The sequence below is a fragment of the Oncorhynchus mykiss genome, chromosome 2, assembly GCF_057628025.1.
Source record: "Oncorhynchus mykiss isolate SJ-2025 chromosome 2, ASM5762802v1, whole genome shotgun sequence".
NCBI classification, from domain to species: domain Eukaryota; kingdom Metazoa; phylum Chordata; class Actinopteri; order Salmoniformes; family Salmonidae; genus Oncorhynchus; species Oncorhynchus mykiss.
Window position 1 is genome coordinate 60,298,348 of NC_143023.1, and position 19,342 is coordinate 60,317,689.

At 43.1% G+C, this 19,342-nt stretch overlaps 1 protein-coding gene across 1 annotated transcript in view; it reads left to right on the top strand.

Moving 5' to 3' along the window:
• LOC110501720 (calcium-dependent secretion activator 2) overlaps nt 1-19,342 on the top strand; it is a 192,099-nt gene that overhangs the window by 94,281 nt on the left and 78,476 nt on the right. Inside the window, exon 11 of the mRNA XM_090203751.1 lies at nt 11,602-11,789. Within this exon, the coding sequence (XP_090059877.1) occupies nt 11,602-11,789 (188 nt within the window). The remainder of the gene's footprint in view (nt 1-11,601; nt 11,790-19,342) is intronic.

A 19,342-nucleotide genomic window follows, 5' to 3' on the forward strand; every position in this document is an offset into this window, starting at 1 on the left:
CTGAAAGGTGAATTCATTTTTTTATTTTTTATTTTTTTTTATTTCACCTTTATTTAACCAGGTAGGCTAGTTGAGAACAAGTTCTCATTTGCAACTGCGACCTGGCCAAGATAAGGCATAGCAGTGTGAACAGACAACACAGAGTTACACATGGAGTAAACAATTAACAAGTCAATAACACAGTAGAAAAAAGGGGAGTCTATATATACATTGTGTGCAAAAGGCATGAGAAGGTAGGCAAATAATTACAATTATGCAGATTAACACTGGAGTGATAAATGATCAGATGGTTATGTACAGGTAGAGATATTGGTGTGCAAAAGAGCAGAAAAATAAAAAATAAATAAATAAAAACAGTATGGGGATGAGGTAGGTGAAAATGGGTGGGCTATTTACCAATAGACTATGTACAGCTGCAGCGATCGGTTAGCTGCTCAGATAGCAGATGTTTGAAGTTGGTGAGGGAGATAAAAGTCTCCAACTTCAGCGATTTTTGCAATTCGTTCCAGTCACAGGCAGCAGAGAACTGGAACGAAAGGCGGCCAAATGAGGTGTTGGCTTTAGGGATGATCAGTGAGATACACCTGCTGGAGCGCGTGCTACGGATGGGTGTTGCCATCGTAACCAGTGAACTGAGATAAGGCGGAGCTTTACCTAGCATGGACTTGTAGATGACCTGGAGCCAGTGGGTCTGGCGACGAATATGTAGCGAGGGCCAGCCGACTAGAGCATACAAGTCGCAGTGGTGGGTGGTATAAGGTGCTTTAGTGACAAAACGGATGGCACTGTGATAAACTGCATCCAGTTTGCTGAGTAGAGTGTTGGAAGCAATTTTGTAGATGACGTCGCCGAAGTCGAGGATCGGTAGGATAGTCAGTTTTACTAGGGTAAGTTTGGCGGCGTGAGTGAAGGAGGCTTTGTTGCGGAATAGAAAGCCGACTCTTGATTTGATTTTCGATTGGAGATGTTTGATATGGGTCTGGAAGGAGAGTTTAGAGTCTAGCCAGACACCTAGGTACTTATAGATGTCCACATATTCAAGGTCGGAACCATCCAGGGTGGTGATGCTGGTCAGGCGTGCGGGTGCAGGCAGCGAACGGTTGAAAAGCATGCATTTGGTTTTACTAGCGTTTAAGAGCAGTTGGAGGCCACGGAAGGAGTGCTGTATGGCATTGAAGCTCGTTTGGAGGTTAGATAGCACAGTGTCCAAGGACGGGCTGGAAGTATATAGAATGGTGTCGTCTGCGTAGAGGTGGATCAGGGAATCGCCCGCAGCATGAGAAACATCATTGATATATACAGAGAAAAGAGTCGGCCCGAGAATTGAACCCTGTGGCACCCCCATAGAGACTGCCAGAGGACCGGACAGCATGCCCTCCGATTTGACACACTGAACTCTGTCTGCAAAGTAATTGGTGAACCAGGCAAGGCAGTCATCCGAAAAACCGAGGCTACTGAGTCTGCCGATAAGAATACGGTGATTGACAGAGTCGAAAGCCTTGGCAAGGTCTATGAAGACGGCTGCACAGTACTGTCTTTTATCGATGGCGGTTATGATATCGTTTAGTACCTTGAGCGTGGCTGAGGTACACCCGTGACCGGCTCGGAAACCAGATTGCACAGCGGAGAAGGTACGGTGGGATTCAAGATGGTCAGTGACCTGTTTGTTGACTTGGCTTTCGAAGACCTTAGATAGGCAGGGCAGGATGGATATAGGTCTGTAACAGTTTGGGTCCAGGGTGTCGCCCCCTTTGAAGAGGGGGATGACTGCGGCAGCTTTCCAATCCTTGGGGATCTCAGACGATATGAAAGAGAGGTTGAACAGGCTGGTAATAGGGGTTGCGACAATGGCGGCGGATAGTTTCAGGAATAGAGGGTCCAGATTGTCCAGCCCAGCTGATTTGTACGGGTCCAGGGTTTGCAGCTCTTTCAGGACATCTGCTATCTGGATTTGGGTAAAGGAGAACCTGGAGAGGCTTGGGCGAGTAGCTGCGGGGGGGGGGGAGCTGTTGTCCGAGGTTGGAGTAGCCAGGCGGAAGGCATGGCCAGCCGTTGAGAAATGCTTGTTGAAGTTTTCGATAATCATGGATTTATCGGTGGTGACCATGTTACCTAGTCTCAGTGCAGTGGGCAGCTGGGAGGAGGTGCTCTTGTTCTCCATGGACTTCACAGTGTCCCAGAACTTTTTGGAGTTGGAGCTACAGGATGCAAACTTCTGCCTGAAGAAGTTGGCTTTAGCTTTCCTGACTGACTGTGTGTATTGGTTCCTGACTTCCCTGAACAGTTGCATATCGCGGGGACTATTCGATGTTAGCACAGTCCGCCACAGGATGTTTTTGTGCTGGTCGAGGGCAGTCAGGTCTGGAGTGAACCAGGGGCTATATCTGTTCTTAGTTCTGCATTTTTTGAACGGAGCATGCTTATCTAAAATGGTGAGGAAGTTACTTTTAAAGAAAGACCAGGCATCCTCAACTGACGGGATGAGGTCAATGTCCTTCCAGGATACCCGGGCCAGGTCGATTAGAAAGGCCTGCTCACAGAAGTGTTTTAGGGAGCGTTTGACAGTGATGAGGGGTGGTCGTTTGACTGCGGCTCCGTAGCGGATACAGGCAATGAGGCAGTGATCGCTGAGATCCTGGTTGTAGACAGCGGAGGTGTATTTGGAGGGCCAGTTGGTCAGGATGACGTCAATGAGGGTGCCCTTGTTTACAGAGTTAGGGTTGTACCTGGTGGGTTCCTTGATGATTTGAGTGAGATTGAGGGCATCTAGCTTAGATTGTAGGACTGCCGGGGTGTTAAGCATATCCCAGTTTAGGTCACCTAACAGAACAAACTCTGAAGCTAGATGGGGGGCGATCAATTCACAAATGGTGTCCAGGGCACAGCTGGGAGCTGAGGGGGGTCGGTAGCAGGCGGCAACAGTGAGAGACTTATTTCTGGAGAGAGTAATTTTCAAAATGAGTAGTTCGAACTGTTTGGGTATGGACCTGGAAAGTATGACAGAACTTTGCAGGCTATCTCTGCAGTAGACTGCAACTCCTCCCCCTTTGGCAGTTCTATCTTGACGGAAGATGTTATAGTTGGGTATGGAAATCTCAGAATTTTTGGTGGCCTTCCTGAGCCAGGATTCAGACACGGCAAGGACATCAGGGTTAGCAGAGTGTGCTAGAGCAGTGAGTAAGACACACTTAGGGAGGAGGCTTCTGATGTTGACATGCATGAAACCAAGGCTTTTTCGATCACAGAAGTCAACAAATGAGGGTGCCTGGGGACATGCAGGGCCTGGGTTTACCTCCACATCACCCGCGGAACAGAGAAGGAGTAGTATGAGGGTGCGGCTGAAGGCTATCAAAACTGGTCGCCTAGGGCGTTGGGGACAGAGAATAAGAGGAGCAGGTTTCTGGGCATGGTAGAATATATTCAGGGCATAATGCGCAAACAGGGGTATGGTGGGGTGCGGGTACAGCGGAGGTAAGCCCAGGCACTGGGTGATGATGAGAGAGGTTGTATCTCTGGACATGCTGGTTGTAATGGGTGAGGTCACCGCATGTGTGGGGGGTGGGACAAAGGAGGTATCAGGGGTATAAAGAGTGGAACTAGGGGCTCCATTGTAAACTAAAACAATGATAACTAACCTGCACAACAGTATACAAGGCATATTGACATTTGAGAGAGACATACAGCAAGGCATACAGTAATCACAGGTGTTGAATTGGGAGAGCTAGCTAAAACAGTAGGTGAGACAACAACAGCTAATCAGCTAGCACAACAACAGCAGGTAGAATGGCGATTGATTAGGCAGAGAGGGTCGGATTAACTACACACAGAGCCTAAGTGCGGCTGGGGCCGACAGATAAAACATAAACAAGCAGAATGGATTACCGTGATTAATGGACAGTCCAGCATGCATCAGCTATGTAGCCAAGTGATCAGTGTCCAAGGGGCAGCGGTGGATGGGGCAGGGAAGCTGGACTGGCGAGTGTTATCCAGGTTAGAAAACTAACAATGACTAAATAGATTGTAGCCAATTAGATGGTTAAGTTCTGAAGGTTCTTGAGTGTGTTCTAAAAATGTAAAGATAATAGCGGTTCCGTATCACATTGGGTGAGGCAGGTTACCGGAAGGTATAAACAAATTAAAAATCGAAAAGGGATAGAAAGTAAATATGGGTTCAGTGAGTGTTTGGGACGCGGCGATTCAGATGGTTAGCAGGCCTGTGCTAACAAGCTAACAGTTAGTAGACGGTGCTAAACACGGTAGCAGTTAGCGGACCGGGCTAAACAAGCTAGCAGTTAGCAGGCCGAATTTGCAAGCAAGGAGATAGCAAGGGCTAGAGAGTTAGCCTTTGGGGACGTCGCGATGGGGGGAGTCTGTTTATTCCTCTTCATGCGGTGACATCAATGGACCGGTCGTGGGTCTGGATATTGTAGCCCAGGAGCTCAAAATGTTCCGTTTGCGATGGGAATCCGGGGGTGAAAAATAAAAATAAAATAATAGATAGGTCCGTTATGCTCTGGTTAGAGTCGCGTTGTTCGAACTGGCGAGAGCTTTCCGAGCTAAAGGTTAGCTGATGACCGGTTAGCTGACCGGTTAGCTGAAGACCGCTAGCAATGTTTTGCTGAAGCTGGTAGTTAGTTGGCTAGTTGGCTAGCTTCAGTTGAGGGGTTCCAGATCCGAAGTAAATATAAATACTTTAGGAAAAAAGCTACGTTGGGTGAGGCGGGTTGCAGGAGAGTATTTAGAAGAAGTTGAGGTTCAGCAAAAAGTTTTAAAGATATGTGAAGAAAAAAAACGAAAACGAAACGAAAACAAACGATATATACAAGGGACACGACAACACGTCCTACTGCTACGCCATCTTGAGTCTGGTAGAAAGCAGACTGAACCAGGTTTTCCTCTAGGATTTTGCCTGTCCTTAGCTCCATTCCTTTACATTTGTATCCTGAAAAACTCCTCAGTCCTTAATGATTATGAGCATACCCATAACATGATGCAGCCAACACTATTGGATTTGCCGGACAATACACTTTCTTTGTATTCAGGACAAAAAGTGAATTGCGTTGCCACATTTTTTTCTGTATTACTTTAGTGCCTTGTTGCTAACAGGATCTATTATGTACAGGCTTCCTTCTCTGTAACTGTTTTAAAGTCACTATTGGCCTAATGGTGAAATCCCAGAGGGGTTTCCTTCCTCTCTGGCAACTGAGGATGCCTGTATTTTTGTAGTGACTGGGTGTATTGATACACCATCCAAAGTGTAATTAATAACTTCACTATGCTCAAAGGGATATTCAATGGGTGTGTTTTAAAAAAATATTTTCATCTACCAATAGGTGCCCTTCTTTGCGAGGCATTGGAAAACCTCCCTGGTCTTTGTGGTTGATATTCACTGCTCGACTGATGGACCTTACAGATGTGTGGGTTATGATGAGGTAGTCAAAAATCATGTTAAACACTAGTATTGCACTATTATTAAGTCCATGTAACTTATTAAGCAAATATTTACTCCTGAATGTATTTAGGCTTGCCATAACAAAGGGGTTGAATACTTATTGACTCCAGACATTTCAGCTTTTCATTTTTTATGAATTTATAAAGAAAATTGCAAAATATAATTAGACTTTGACATTATGGGGTATTGTGAGAAGTCCAGTGACAAAAAAATATATATTTTAAATTCAGGCAGTAATGCAATTCTTTTGGGAAAAAGTCAAAGGGTGTGAACACTTTCTGAGGGCGCTGTAAGTCAACTGTAGCTGTCATAATGTAAATGAGCAGTTCATCATCTAGTGACATGAAGCAGTGTTTTAAAAAAAAAGATTACATACATTTATTGAATAATTTGATTTTGACGGAAAGTAATACACCAATATCATGGACTCTTGGTTAAAATGGTGTACATGGTCGTTCTAATCTAAAGCAAATAAAATGTACATTGTTAAGTAAAACTTTTTTTAAAATCAACATCTCCCTCCTTCCTATTTGTTTCTGCAATTTTTATTCGAAAGCCAAGTTAATAAACAGATCACTGACCATTTCGAATCCCACAAAACCTTCTCCGCTGTGCAATCCGGTTTCCGAGCTGGTCACGGGTGTCTTCGTCAACCTGTCCAAGGCTTTCGACTTTGTCAATCACCGTATTCTTATCGGCAAACTCAATAGCCTAAGTTTCTCAAATGACTGCCTCGACTGGTTCACCAACTACTTTGCAGACATAGTTCAGTGTGTCAAATCGTAGGGCCTGTTGTCCGGACCTCTGGCAGTCTCTATGGGGGTACCACAGGGTTAAATTCTCGGGCCGACTCTTTTCTCTGTATATATCAATAATGTCGCTCTTGCTGCGGGTGATTCCCTGATCCACCTCTATGCAGATGACACCATTCTGTATACATCTGGCCCTTCTTTGGACACTATGTTAACTAACCTCCAAATGAGCTTCAATGCCATACAACACTCCTTCTGTGGCCTCCAACTGCTCTTAAATGCTTGTAAAACCAAACTCATGCTTTTCAGCCGTTCGCTGCCCGCACTCTAGAGTCGGCTTTCTATTTTGCAACAAAGCCTCCTTCACTCACGCCGCCAAACTTACCCTAGAAAAACTGACTATTCTACCGATCCTCGACATCGGCGATGACATCTACAAAATAGCTTCCAATACTCTACTCAGCAAACTGTATGCAGTCTATCACAGTGCCATCCGTTTTGTTACCAAAACCCCTTATACCACCCATCACTACGACCTGTACGCTCTCGTCGGCTGGCCCTTGCTATATATTCGTCGCCAGACCCACTGGCTCCAGGTCATCTATAAGTCTATGCTAGGTAAAGCTCCGCCTTATCTCAGCTCACTGGTCACAATAACAACACCCACCTGTAGCACGCGCTACAGCAGGTATATCTCACTGGTCATCCCCAAAGCCAACACCTCCTTTGGCCGCCTTTCCTTCCAGTTCTCTGCTGCCAGTGACTGGAACGAATTGCAAAAATCGCTGAAGCTGTAGACTTCTATTTCCCTCACTAACTTTAAACATCAGCTATCTGAGCAGCTAACCGATCGCTGCAGCTGTACATAGTCCATCTGGAAATAGCCCACCCAATCTACCTACATCATCACCATATTGTTTTTATTTACTTTTCTGCTCTTATGCACACCAGTGTCTCTACCTGCACATCATCATCTCCTCATTTATCACTTGTGTTAATCTGCTAAATTGTCATAATTTCGCTACTATGACATATTTATTGCCTACCTCATGCCATTTGCACACACTGTATATATATATTATTTTTTTCTGTTGTGTTATTGACTGTACGCTTGTTTATTCCATGTGTAACTCTGTGTTGTTGTTTGTGTCGCACTGCTTTGCTTTATCTTGGCCAGGTTGCAGTTGTAAAGGAGAACTTGTTCTCAGCTAGCTTACCTGGTTAAATAAAGGTCAAAATTAAATAAATAAAAAATATATATATATAAATGTGCACACAACAGCCTATGTTCAACAGATTAGGTTTTTCAAAAAGTGATACAACAACTTTAATTCTAGCTGGTTCCATTTTGCGAGGGGTCACATTTACAAGAGCTATGACACAGAGTTGACCAAGACCAGGCCAAGCAGATCTCCTGTCACTCAGCACACAGGAACCATGTTCGTTAGAGAGAGCTAACGAGGCAGTCAGCTTGTTAATGGCTAATTGAGCGGTCAGCGCCAAGACTTGAGTGGGCCATCTGTTTGTCACAGTGGAACATCTTGTCACATGCTGCCAGGCTGCAGGGCGCTCGGCTGTATTCTTTTGTAGTGTGATATTAATAGATCCAACAGAGAAATAGAGAACGATTCTTATGGAGAGAGGGAAAAAGAGAGAGACAACGATTCATAGAGAGAGAGAGAGAACGATTCAGATGGAGAGAGGGAGAAAGAGAGAGACAATGATTCAGATAGAGAGAGAGGGAACGATTCAGATGGAGAGAGGGAGAAAGAGAGAATGAATAACTAAAGGGGGAGGGAGAATTGGAGAGGTAGGAGTGACAGAGCGATAGAAAAGGAAATGAAAGAAAGAATGCCTAAAAGGAAATGTGTGCTGAATGCCTCCTAGTCAGGTCATATCCAACTGTCTTAGTGGAGCCTGTTTTGATTGACTGTACAAAGAGTCTGCCAGTACATTAAGACATGAAGGAATCCTATTATATCCCAGTCCCTATCAGGATGGCTCAAGGTTGCTTTTATTTTCAGCATGAGGAAGATCAAGAATTGGAGCCGCTTACATGCAGACCAGACCGCGCGTGTCCGCAGGGATTTTGTCTAGCCACACCAGACGCAATCAGGACACGCAGGTTGAAATATCAAAAATAACTCTGAACCAACTATATTAATTTGGAGACATGTCAAAAAGCATTAAACATTTATGGCTATTTAACTAGCTAGCTTGCTGTTGCTAGCTAACTTGTCCTGGGATATAAACATTGAGATGTTATTTTACCTGAAATGCACATACTCTTCTACTCCGACAATTAATCCACAGATAAAAGGGTAAACCAAGTTATTTTCTAGTAATCTCTCCTCCTTCATGCTTCTTCTTTTTTGGACTTTATATGGCGGTTGGCAACCAACGTTAAGGTGCATTACCACCACCAACTGGACTGGAGTGTGGACCTCAGTTCATCTTTCAATCATCCACGTGGGTATATGCTCCTCAAAATCAATGAGGAGATGGGAGAGGCGGGACTTGCAGTGTGTCAAGCATCACAAATAGAACCAAGTTCTATTTTAGCGCCTGGCTGCGCAGACGCTCATTGACGCACGTGAGCATTGTGGGTGCAATGATTGACTAACATATATGTGTACATTTATTTTGCAATGCGACACGAGCGGCGTGGGCAGCATATTATCATTTGTATCCATCGGCATGTTGTTGTTTCTGAGAGAAAATATGAAAAAAGTATTTTATATTTATTCAGCCTTCCATGTAAAAGTATATCAAGAGCATCATTAATGTGGAAATAGAAACTAGCCAAACCCAGACAGGGGGCACAGTATTGCGCATGTCTGGGTTGCTCCCAAATCAAACCATAGCCACCCAAAGAGTCTCGGTTACTATGCCAGGGATCTATTGGCGTTGTCGTGGGCGACTGCTCAGCGGAGGTGCTAATTTGTTAATATTCCTTCCGAGAGGAGTCTTAATTAGGTTTGTAAGATTCATGCCTAATTTTGTTATTATGCGCAGGATGAATGAACTAATGAATGTTCCAGGATTTCAGATCGCTCCAAACTTCCTATTTCACGCGTGACATTTTTTTGCCAATGAATTAATTGTTTGTTGTTAACCTTGCGCTCCTTTGTTTATTTGTTGGAAATAGTCTGGGAGTTTCTCTTTAAATAAATAAATCCACTGAAATCCACTAATTCTTATAATTTACAGTGTTAAATAACACTCATATGTGAGAACACAATTTTTTGTGAACAAATGTTTTATTTTGTCGTTGGTAAGGTTGGTAGCAACGTGAAAATCTGTTGCAGCTCAAGTCAACTACAAAACCCACTGCCATTGTCTCTATGGGCTGGCTGGCTGGCTGGCTAGGTAGCTAGCTAGCAAATGTGCACTAGGTACACACAATAATACCAAAGTCAATATCAGCATGTGAAGTAGCTAGTTAGCTACATTATTGCCTGAACAAACTGCACAATCAATTTAGTCTAGAATCTCACCATGTTCAACCTGCAGATCGATGTGCCTCACAGAGTGGAGTCTGACATTCGTAATGGCCATGCAACGGCACCATGCAATGCACCCTGGACTAAAGAGGCAGACAAATAGGAGAAATGTGGTAGACGCTCTGCTAAATTACACATTTCTCGAGGTAGGAATATTCCAAAAATATGATCAGTATAGAAATCTGACATGTATGATAGACAATTTCGCAATCGAAAAGCCGTTTTCCTATTAACTTCCAGTGTATTGAGAGCTGCTTTATCGCAATGCTGCGTCATACCGGCCAAATTTCTGCCTGCTTGAACAGCAATAGTTCGGATACACATGAAAACATGAAATGACCCAGGGAATCAATATAACATCTCTCAGAGATGCACAAAAACAATATAACATTCAATATGGGTGAATCTTTCCTTTAACAGCTTATTGCAGAGGGTTGTATCTTAGCTGTATGCTCTATTTACAGTGATACTTGAGCTTCTGTCAAGGCTCCTGCTTTAAACTCATAGATTGCCTTTATTGGAGTCCACCTGTGGTTAATTCAATTGATTGGACATGATTTGGAAAGGCACACACCTGTCTATATAAAGTTCCACAGTTGACCGTGCTTGTCAGAGGAAAAACCAAGCCATGATGTCGAAGGAATTGTCCGTAGAGCTCCGAGACAGGATTGTGTCCAGCCACAGATCTGGGGAAGGGTACCAAAAAATGTATGCATCATTGAGGGTCCCCAATAACGCAGTGGCCTCCATCATTCTTAAATGGAAGATGTTTGAAACTACCAAGACTCTTCCTAGAGCTGGCCGCCCGGCATAACTGAGTGGAAGCTACTCCTCAGTAAAAGGCACATCATAGCCCACTTGGAGTTTGCCAAAAGGCATCTAAAGACTCTCAGACCATGACAAACAATATTCTCTGGTCTGATGAAATCTTTGGCCTGAATGCCAAGCGTTACGTCTGGAGGAAACCTGGCACACTCCCTACGGTGAAGCTTGGTGGTGGCAGCATCATGCTGTGGGGATGTTTTTCAGCACCAGGGACTGGGAGACTAGTCAGGATCGAGGCAAAGATGGAGCAAATTACAGAGAGATTTTTGATGAAACCCTGCTCCAGAGCGGTTCCCCTTCCAACAGGACAACGACCCAAAGCACTCAGCCAAGACAATGCAGGAATGGCTTCGGAACAAGTCTCTGAATGTCCTTGAGTGGCCCAGCCAGAGCCCGGACTTCAACCCGATCTAACATCTCTGGAGAGACCTGAAAATAACTGTGCTGCAACACTCCCCATCCAACCTGACAGAGCTTAATAGGAGAAGAATAGGACAAACTCCCCAAATACAGGTGTGCCAAGCTTGTAGCGTTATACACAAGAAGGCTGTAATCTCTGCCGACGGTACTTCAACAAAGTAATGAGTAAAGGGTCTGAATACTTATGTAAATTTTAAATTTTGTATAAATTAGCAAACATTTCAACAAAAAAAAACTATTTTTGCTTTGTCATTATGGGGTATTGTGCGTAGATTGAGGGGGGGGGAAACAATTTAATCCATTTTAGAATAAGGCTGTAATGTAACAAAATGTGAAAGTGAAGGGGTATGAATACTTTCTGAATGCACTGTACATCCCTTGCTGCGGTGGGGATCATGGTTCGATACCCACATCAGCCCTACACATGCCAAATCCCTTTATTCTTCCCCCTACTTATCTGCTCCCATCCTTTTACAAGTAAATTCAAATGTGTGTAAGTAGTTCGGAATTCCAATCTCCGCCCCCCAAAAAAGAAGCCGTAATTATCTATCAATTGTTTTCAACAGATTCCAGTCAGAGAACATCTGTGGCAGGCTCCCCAATAACTCAAAGCTGTCCTCTCTAGCCTGTCTTCTGTTTGTGTCCACAGGGATGGTTCAGTCCAGGTCAGGTGTTTGTGCTGGATGAGTACTGCGCCCGCTACGGTGTGAGGGGCTGCCACCGCCACCTCAGCTACCTCCAGGACCTGATGGAGTACTCTGGGAACAACGTCCTGGTCGACCCCACCCTACTGCATTACAGCTATGCTTTCTGCGCCTCCCACATTCATGGCAACAGGTACATACATTGACAAGCTCCACGAACAAGTTACAAAAGTGTAGTATACTGTTGTACTACATCAGCTACAGGTTTTTGCTTTTACTGTTTGATTAACTGAAATGTTGTCTCCGGAGCTTCAGATGGTCAGTGTCAAGAAAACAATATCAATAACTCGTAAAACGACTCGATGTTGTTCACACACTTCCATTCATTGCCCCTACACACAGACAGTGCATTTGGAAAGTATTCAGACCCATTCCCTTTTTCCTCATTTTGTTACGTTACAGCCTTTTTCTAAAATGATTTTTTTTGTTAAATAATCTCATCAATCTACACACTATACCCCATAATGACAAAGCGGAAACATTGTTATTATTATTTTATTTTTCTTATACAGAAAAACCTTATTTACATAAATATTCAGACCCTTTGCTATGAGACTTGAAATTGAGCTCAGGTGCATCCTATTTCCATTGCTTATCCTTATCCACCATGATTTGGATAGGCACACACCTGTCTATATAAGGTCCCACAGATGACAGTACATGTCAGAGCTAAAACCAAGCCATGAGGTCGAAGGAATTATCCGTAGAGCTCCGAGACAGGATTGTGTCGAGGCACAGATCTGGGGAAGGTTAGCAAAAGAAATTGAAGGTCCCCAAGAACACAGTGGCCCATCGTTCTTAAATTGAAGAAGTTTGGAACCACCAAGACTCTCCCTAGAGCTGGCCGCATGGCCAAACTGAGCAATCGGGGGAGAAGGGCCTTGGTCTGGGAGGTGACTGTCCTGTGAGGATCAGAATGGGTCAGATCAGACTGGTGGGAGGGTAACAGTAACCAGGCCTCTCTCTCTCTCCCACAGAGGGGAGGTAGAGCTGATGGATGGTCGACCGTTCACACTCGGTCGTAAATTAAGCAGGAGAGAACGCTCTCTTTACCCTTTGGTATCAACTAAAGGAATGCCTTTGACACAGACAATTTTGCCACCCAAAGTTCTAACATCCAAAAGTGGATAATGGAACAATAATTCTAACATGGGGAATGTGAGAAATGGTCAGTGGGGAGATGGAGACAATTAATGTCATGTTGTTTTTCATTTTGTGATGTTATTAAAAACTATGGACCAAATACTGTAACTTGGAAAGAATACCCCCTTTATATGTCAAGTTTCCATCCGATATGTTGTACATATAATATGAAAAATGAGGAAAGTATTTCTGTTAACCTTTCTGATCTCCCCATCCCGGATCCGGGATCGTGAATACAGACTCAAGCTCATTACCATAACGCAACGTTAACTATTCATGAAAATCGCAAATGAAATGAAATAAATATGCTAGCTCTCAAGCTTAGCCTTTTGTTAACAACACTGTCATCTCAGATTTTCAAAATATGCTTCTCAACCATTGCAAAACAAGCATTTGTGTAACAGTATTGATGGCTAACGTAGCATTTAGCGTAGCATTTAGCATTAGCATTCAGCTGGCAACATTTACACAAAAAAACAGAAAAGCATTCAAATAAAATCATTTACCTTTGAAGAACTTCAGATGTTTTCAATGAGGAGACTCTCAGATAGCAAATGTTCAGTTTTTCCTGAAAGATTATTTGTTTAGGACAAATCGCTCCGTTTTCTGCGTCACGTTTAGCTATGAAAAAACCCCTGTATCCAGGATTGTGTAAATCTATCAGCAAGCTCATTAGCATAACACAACGTTAACTATTCATGAAAATCGCAAATGAAATGAAATAAATATGCCATCTCTCAAGCTTAGCCTTTTGTAAACAACACTGTCATCTCAGATTTTCAAAATATGCTTCTCAACCATAGGAAAACAATCATTTGTGTAAAAGTAGCTAGCTAGCGTAGCATTTAGCGTTAGCATTTAGCGTTAGCATTAGCGTTAGCATCCAGCACGCAACATTTCAACAAAAACATAAAAGCCTTCAAATAAAATAATTTACCTTTGAAGAACTTCAGATGTTTTCAATGAGGAGACTCTCAGTTAGATAGCAGATGCTCAGTTTTTCCAAAAAGATTATTTGTGTATTAGAAATAGCTCCGTTTTGTACATCACATTTGGCTACCAAAAAAAAACGAAAATTCAGTCCTCAAAACGCGAACTTTTTTCCAAATTAACTCCATAATATCGACTGAAAACATGGCAAACGTTGTTTAGAATCAATCCTCAAGGTGTTTTTCACATATCTCTTCGATGATATATCGTTCGTGGAAGTGTGCTTTCTCTCCTGAATCCCAGGAGAAAATGCCCGCACCTGAAGATTACGCACAAATTTAGACAAAGGACACCGGGCGGACCCCTGGAAAATGTAGTCTCTTCTGGCCAATCTTCCAATGATATGCCTACAAATACGTCACAATGCTGCCGAAATCTTGGGGAAACGGCAGAAGGTCTAAGTTTATTCCTGTCGCATTCACAGCCATATAAGGAGACATTAGAAAACAGAGCTTACAGACAAAATCTTTGCAGATTCTGAAACTTCAGAGTGTTTTCTTTCCAAAACTGTCAAGAATATGCATAGTCGAGCATCTTTTCGTGACAAAATATCGCGCTTAAAACGGGAACGTTTTTTATCCAAAAATGAAATAGCGCCCCTAGAGATGCAACTGGTTAAGAGTGGAATGTGATTTTAGGAGTCATAAGAGATCACTTCTAATCGTATCCTTTGCACAGTAAATAGCCACGCCCCGAGTGAGGTCAGAGAGCTTGTCAGCATGACGGAACACCCCTTTTGGCCAGAGTACATAAAAAGCCTTTGTAACGAAGTGAACATTAGACCAGGAAACGTGAGGCGAGAGCTACATATTTTAATGTAGCTGTAGCTCATGTCCATCCTGGTCCGAATCCTGAATACCAACACGAGGAGGAAGAGGTGAGAAACTCACCTCAGACAATCACTGGTATAGCTGATTAGCTGTCTTAAGTCAGATATTGAGAAAAGCAAATCTAAGTGAGACTATCCTACTACGCTCATCACCAATGGGAATCGTCGGCATGGCTGGTTATCTTCCAGAGTGAACAACAACAGAAGACGGGAAAGGCAGATCCCTTTCGGACAATCAGGGCCATACAGCTGGAAGGCCAACAACTTTCCGAGAAGGCTTCGTTCCCACCGAGATAAATGACGAACAAAGGCATTTCACACTTACAGTCAGACGTTTACATACACCTTAGCCAAATACATTTAAACTCAGTTTTTCACAATTCCTGACATTTAATCCTAGTAACAATTCCCTGTCTTAGGTCAGTTAGGATCACCACTTTATTTTAAGAATGTGAAATGTCAGAATAATAGTAGAGAGAATGATTTATTTCAGCTTTTATTTCTTTCATCACATTCCCAGTGGGTCAGAAGTTTGCATACACTCAATTAGTATTTGGTATTATTGCCTTTAAATTGTTTAACTTTGGTCAAACGTTTCAGGTAGCCTTCCACAAGCTTCCCACAATAAGTTGGGGGATTTTTTGGCCATTCCTCCTGACCAAGCTGGTGTAACTGAGTCAGATTTGTAGGCCTCCTTGCTTGTACATGCTTTTTCAGTTCTGCCCACAAATGTTCTATAGGATTGAGGTCACGGCTTTGTTGTCCTTAAGCAATTTTGCCATAACTTTGGAAGTATGCTTTGGGTCAATGTCCATTGGGAAGACCCGTTTGCGACCAAGATTTAACTTCCCGACTGATGTCTTGAGATGTTGCTTCAATATATCCACATAATTTTCCACCCTCATGATGCCATCTATTTTGTGAAGTGCACCAGTCCCTCCTGCAGCAAAGCACCCCCACAACATGATGCTGCCACCCCCGTGTTTTACAGTTGGGATGGTGTTCTTTAGCTTGCAAGCCTCCTCCTTTTCCCTCCAAACATAATGATGGTCACTGTATAACGATGGTCGCATTTCTTCAAAAAGTGTGATCTTTGTCCCCATGTGCAGTTGCAAACCGTAGTCTGGCTTTTTATGGCAGTTTTGGAGCAGTGGCTTCTTCCTTGTTGAGCGGCCTTTCAGGTTATGTCGATATAGGACTCGTTTTATTGTGGATATAGATACTTTTGTACCTGTTTTCTCCAGCATCTTCACAAGGTCCTTTGCTGTTGTTCTGGGGTTTATTTGCACTTTTCGCACCAAAGTACGTTCATCTCAAGTAGAAAGAACGTGTCTCCTTCCTGGGCGGTATGACGGCTGCATGGTCCCATGGTGTTTATACTTGCGTACTATTGTCTGTACAAATGAACGTTGTACCTTCAGGTGTTTGGAAATTGCTCCCAAGGATGAACCAGACTTGGTTGATTTCTTTAGATTTCCCAATGATGTCAAGCAAAGAGGCACTGAGTTTGAAGGTAGGCCTTGAAATACATCCACAGGTACACCTCCAATTGACTCAAATAATGTAAATTAGCCTATCAGAAGCTTCTAAAGCCATTACATAATTTTCTGGAATTTTCCAAGCTGTTTAAAGGCACAGTCAACTTAGTGTATGTAAACTTCTGACCCACTGGAATTGTGATACAGTGTATATGTGAAATAATCTGTTTGTAAACAATTGTTGGAAAAATGACTTGTGTCATGCACAAAGTAGATGTCCTAACTGACCGTTTGATCGTTTGTTAACAAGAAATTTGTGGAGTGGTTGTAAAACGAGTTTTAATGATTCCAACCTAAGTGTATGTTAACTTTGACTCAGTACCGGGTGTCCTTGTATATGGTCTCATTTTTGTTATCTATTTTTATTTGAAAATGTTCTTATGTTTTGACTTTGCGTTGTTGGGAAAGGGCTCGTAAGTAAGCATTTCACGGTAAAGTCTACCCCTGTTGTATATTCTGCGCATGCGACAAATACCTTTTTTTTCATGCATAGGCTGTCATGCACATATAGAAAAGCGTGTATACCTATTATTTCAGGATTTCTCCTCTCAGAAATCAAGGATTTTATCTGTGTCCTGGCTAAAATAATAAGTCAAAGAGAAACTGGTGGCTTTAGTGAATTGTAAAGACGAGTCTTGCAAAGGGACTTGACAGTACCATAATAGTAACCACCCGGTTTGGCTTCTTCTTTGTAGGGGCTATGTTGGGCCACTTTTCTCAATTATTTGAGAAGGAGGGAGAACGTGTACAGAGACTCTCACAAATTACTACTTAGCTTTCAACTCTGCATCAGAGCATAATATGATTAGAAAATAATTATAGGTTCTGCATCAGCTTTTAATAGGTAATGATAATTGTTCCCTTTTCTCCCTACTTGTTTTCTCTCTTTTTTGTTGTTGATCATGATTCATTTCCACTCACAATTTCTTAAACCATATATGGTTGAGTTGTATCATTTAGATTGAACTAAATATCTAAGGTCTTTGCATCCAGAAAATGTTTCACATCCAACAAATAGTTATAATCAAATAGAATCATATTTTCAGGATGTTTAACACTAACACGTATCCATCTCAAAGGCACAAGTTATTAGTTTATTGTATTTAGTCCGATATGAGCAGCATACCTTGGCCACTTGTCGGCTTAACAGCTCCACTATGTTCCCTACTTACTGTTCTCTTACGGCTAATAGTTTCCCACTTACCTCAAATAACCCCTGCTTGACTTCCCCTGTGATAAATGCTAATATATGTGCTTTCTCTCTTTGCTCAGTAATTTAGCAAATTAGAACAGTAATGATTAGCCTCTCTAAGTAATCACCACGTATAAACGTGAGAGATTGCTGGAACTGGCTTTTTGTCAGTTGGAGCCCTAATTTGAATAATTGATGCCTATTCAGTACTCTCGATGTTGCCTGGGGGGGTGCGGAATGGAGAGGAGGCATTGAGTAGCATGAGGCCACAGACCGAGAGAATGGGGGTAGTTTTATGCAACAGCCTTAAGCAATCTTCTTGTCTTGTCAAAAGTGCTGGTCCTGTTTCTAAACAAAGGGGAAGGACCTTGGCGAATGTGTACTTTATTTAATAAATCTATTAATTATATGAAATCTGTCAGATCTACTGTGTACAAAAACCCATGCCCTTTCTTTGTGATATGTGTGTGTGCGCGTACCCCTGCATTTTGGGATTAGCCTATGCACTTGGAGACCAATAGTTGTCAAAGAACTGGTTGATTTGAGGGTAATATTTCCTTATCAGAGCTGTCATTTTTAGTTTCTCAGTTAATTGGTTAGAGGCTGTTGCACAAAATTACATTTCTACCAGATAATGTAAGTCTTTAACAATCACACTCTTTGTACAATGGTTGTGAATGTGGCTTGTGATTTCTGGAAAAAAAGTTGTCCTTGCTAACTTTGAAACAACTTTTGTGGATCACTGGTTTTGATTGACTCGTTGAGCTTTGCCACCGCCATGGGTTCGTGCAGGTTTGGCTTCCATCTTCATGGAGACCGGTGTGTTTGGGAGCAGAGCAAGGCTAAAGGAGTCCATGGCAAGGAGGGCCAAAGGGCAGCACTGTGAGCTGTTATGAGCCGTGTGGAAAGTGACAGTGGACACATCATCTCCTGCTCACCTCTCTCTTACCTGTCACTTCCTATCCCCCGCTTCTCAGAGATGTCCGGCTCTCATGAGCTCAGAATGTGACAGGAGCTTTTACTTCTGCATGCCACCCATCCCGTGTCTCCTAACTGTCACCCATCCCCGTTCCCCACGCTGCTAAAGGGAGGAGACACACACACACAGTGCCCTGCCACGCATGACCGCTACCTCACCGTCAGATGACGCCCACTCCGTCGGATGTGATTAACCCAGAGATCCTGAGGTTTGGAGCGTGTTCGAACATGACAGTCAACACTTACAGATGAGCCATATCCACTGTAAACACCCTGACAGTAACCTACAGCCCCATCCTGGAGCCTGTTAACCCTTTGTGAGTGGGGGTCAGCGTTTAGCCTCCACTCAAACACGCTCGCTTCATTTAGCAGCAACAATGCCTCTGCCCTCGACAAGCTGTTGCACTGCATCCAACTCTGACGTGTGCAGCCAAGCATGACGGGAAGTTTGATTGGATTTGATAGCAGTCAGAGAAAAGCTATTATGGGAAAGCCAGTTACAAGCACAGGGGTTATACTTTATATTTGAATGGCCTATCAGGGTATTTTACCCTGTTGCCAACCATTTTTGGTTAAGCAACGCTGGCTTAGAATGCTGGTACACTTTGAATGTGACAAGGATGTCAACATAGAGATGTTATGTTTCAGAGGACTGAACAACTGAAGTGAGAGTCTATTTCTTATCTGACTCCATACTACAAAACTGTCGGTTTTGACCAACCTTGCAATCTGGTGTTTTGCTTGTGTTAATGTGATTGTATTTGTATAATTCAATTTCAGCAACTGGTCAGCTCTCAGGATCCATGGGCTTGGGCTGGGACTAAGGTCGAGTGTGTGAGGCTTAGTGTATGGCCAAAGGCTGAAGATGGGGAAGCTGCAAAACATGACCCTTATATCTTCAGCTGGACATTTGGGCTGGAGTGTGAGGGAGGAACTGAACAAGAAATCCACTGCCTTCTTTTTACCTCGACATGAAAGAAAATGTCCTTTGCCATCACATGAGTGAGCACATTCAC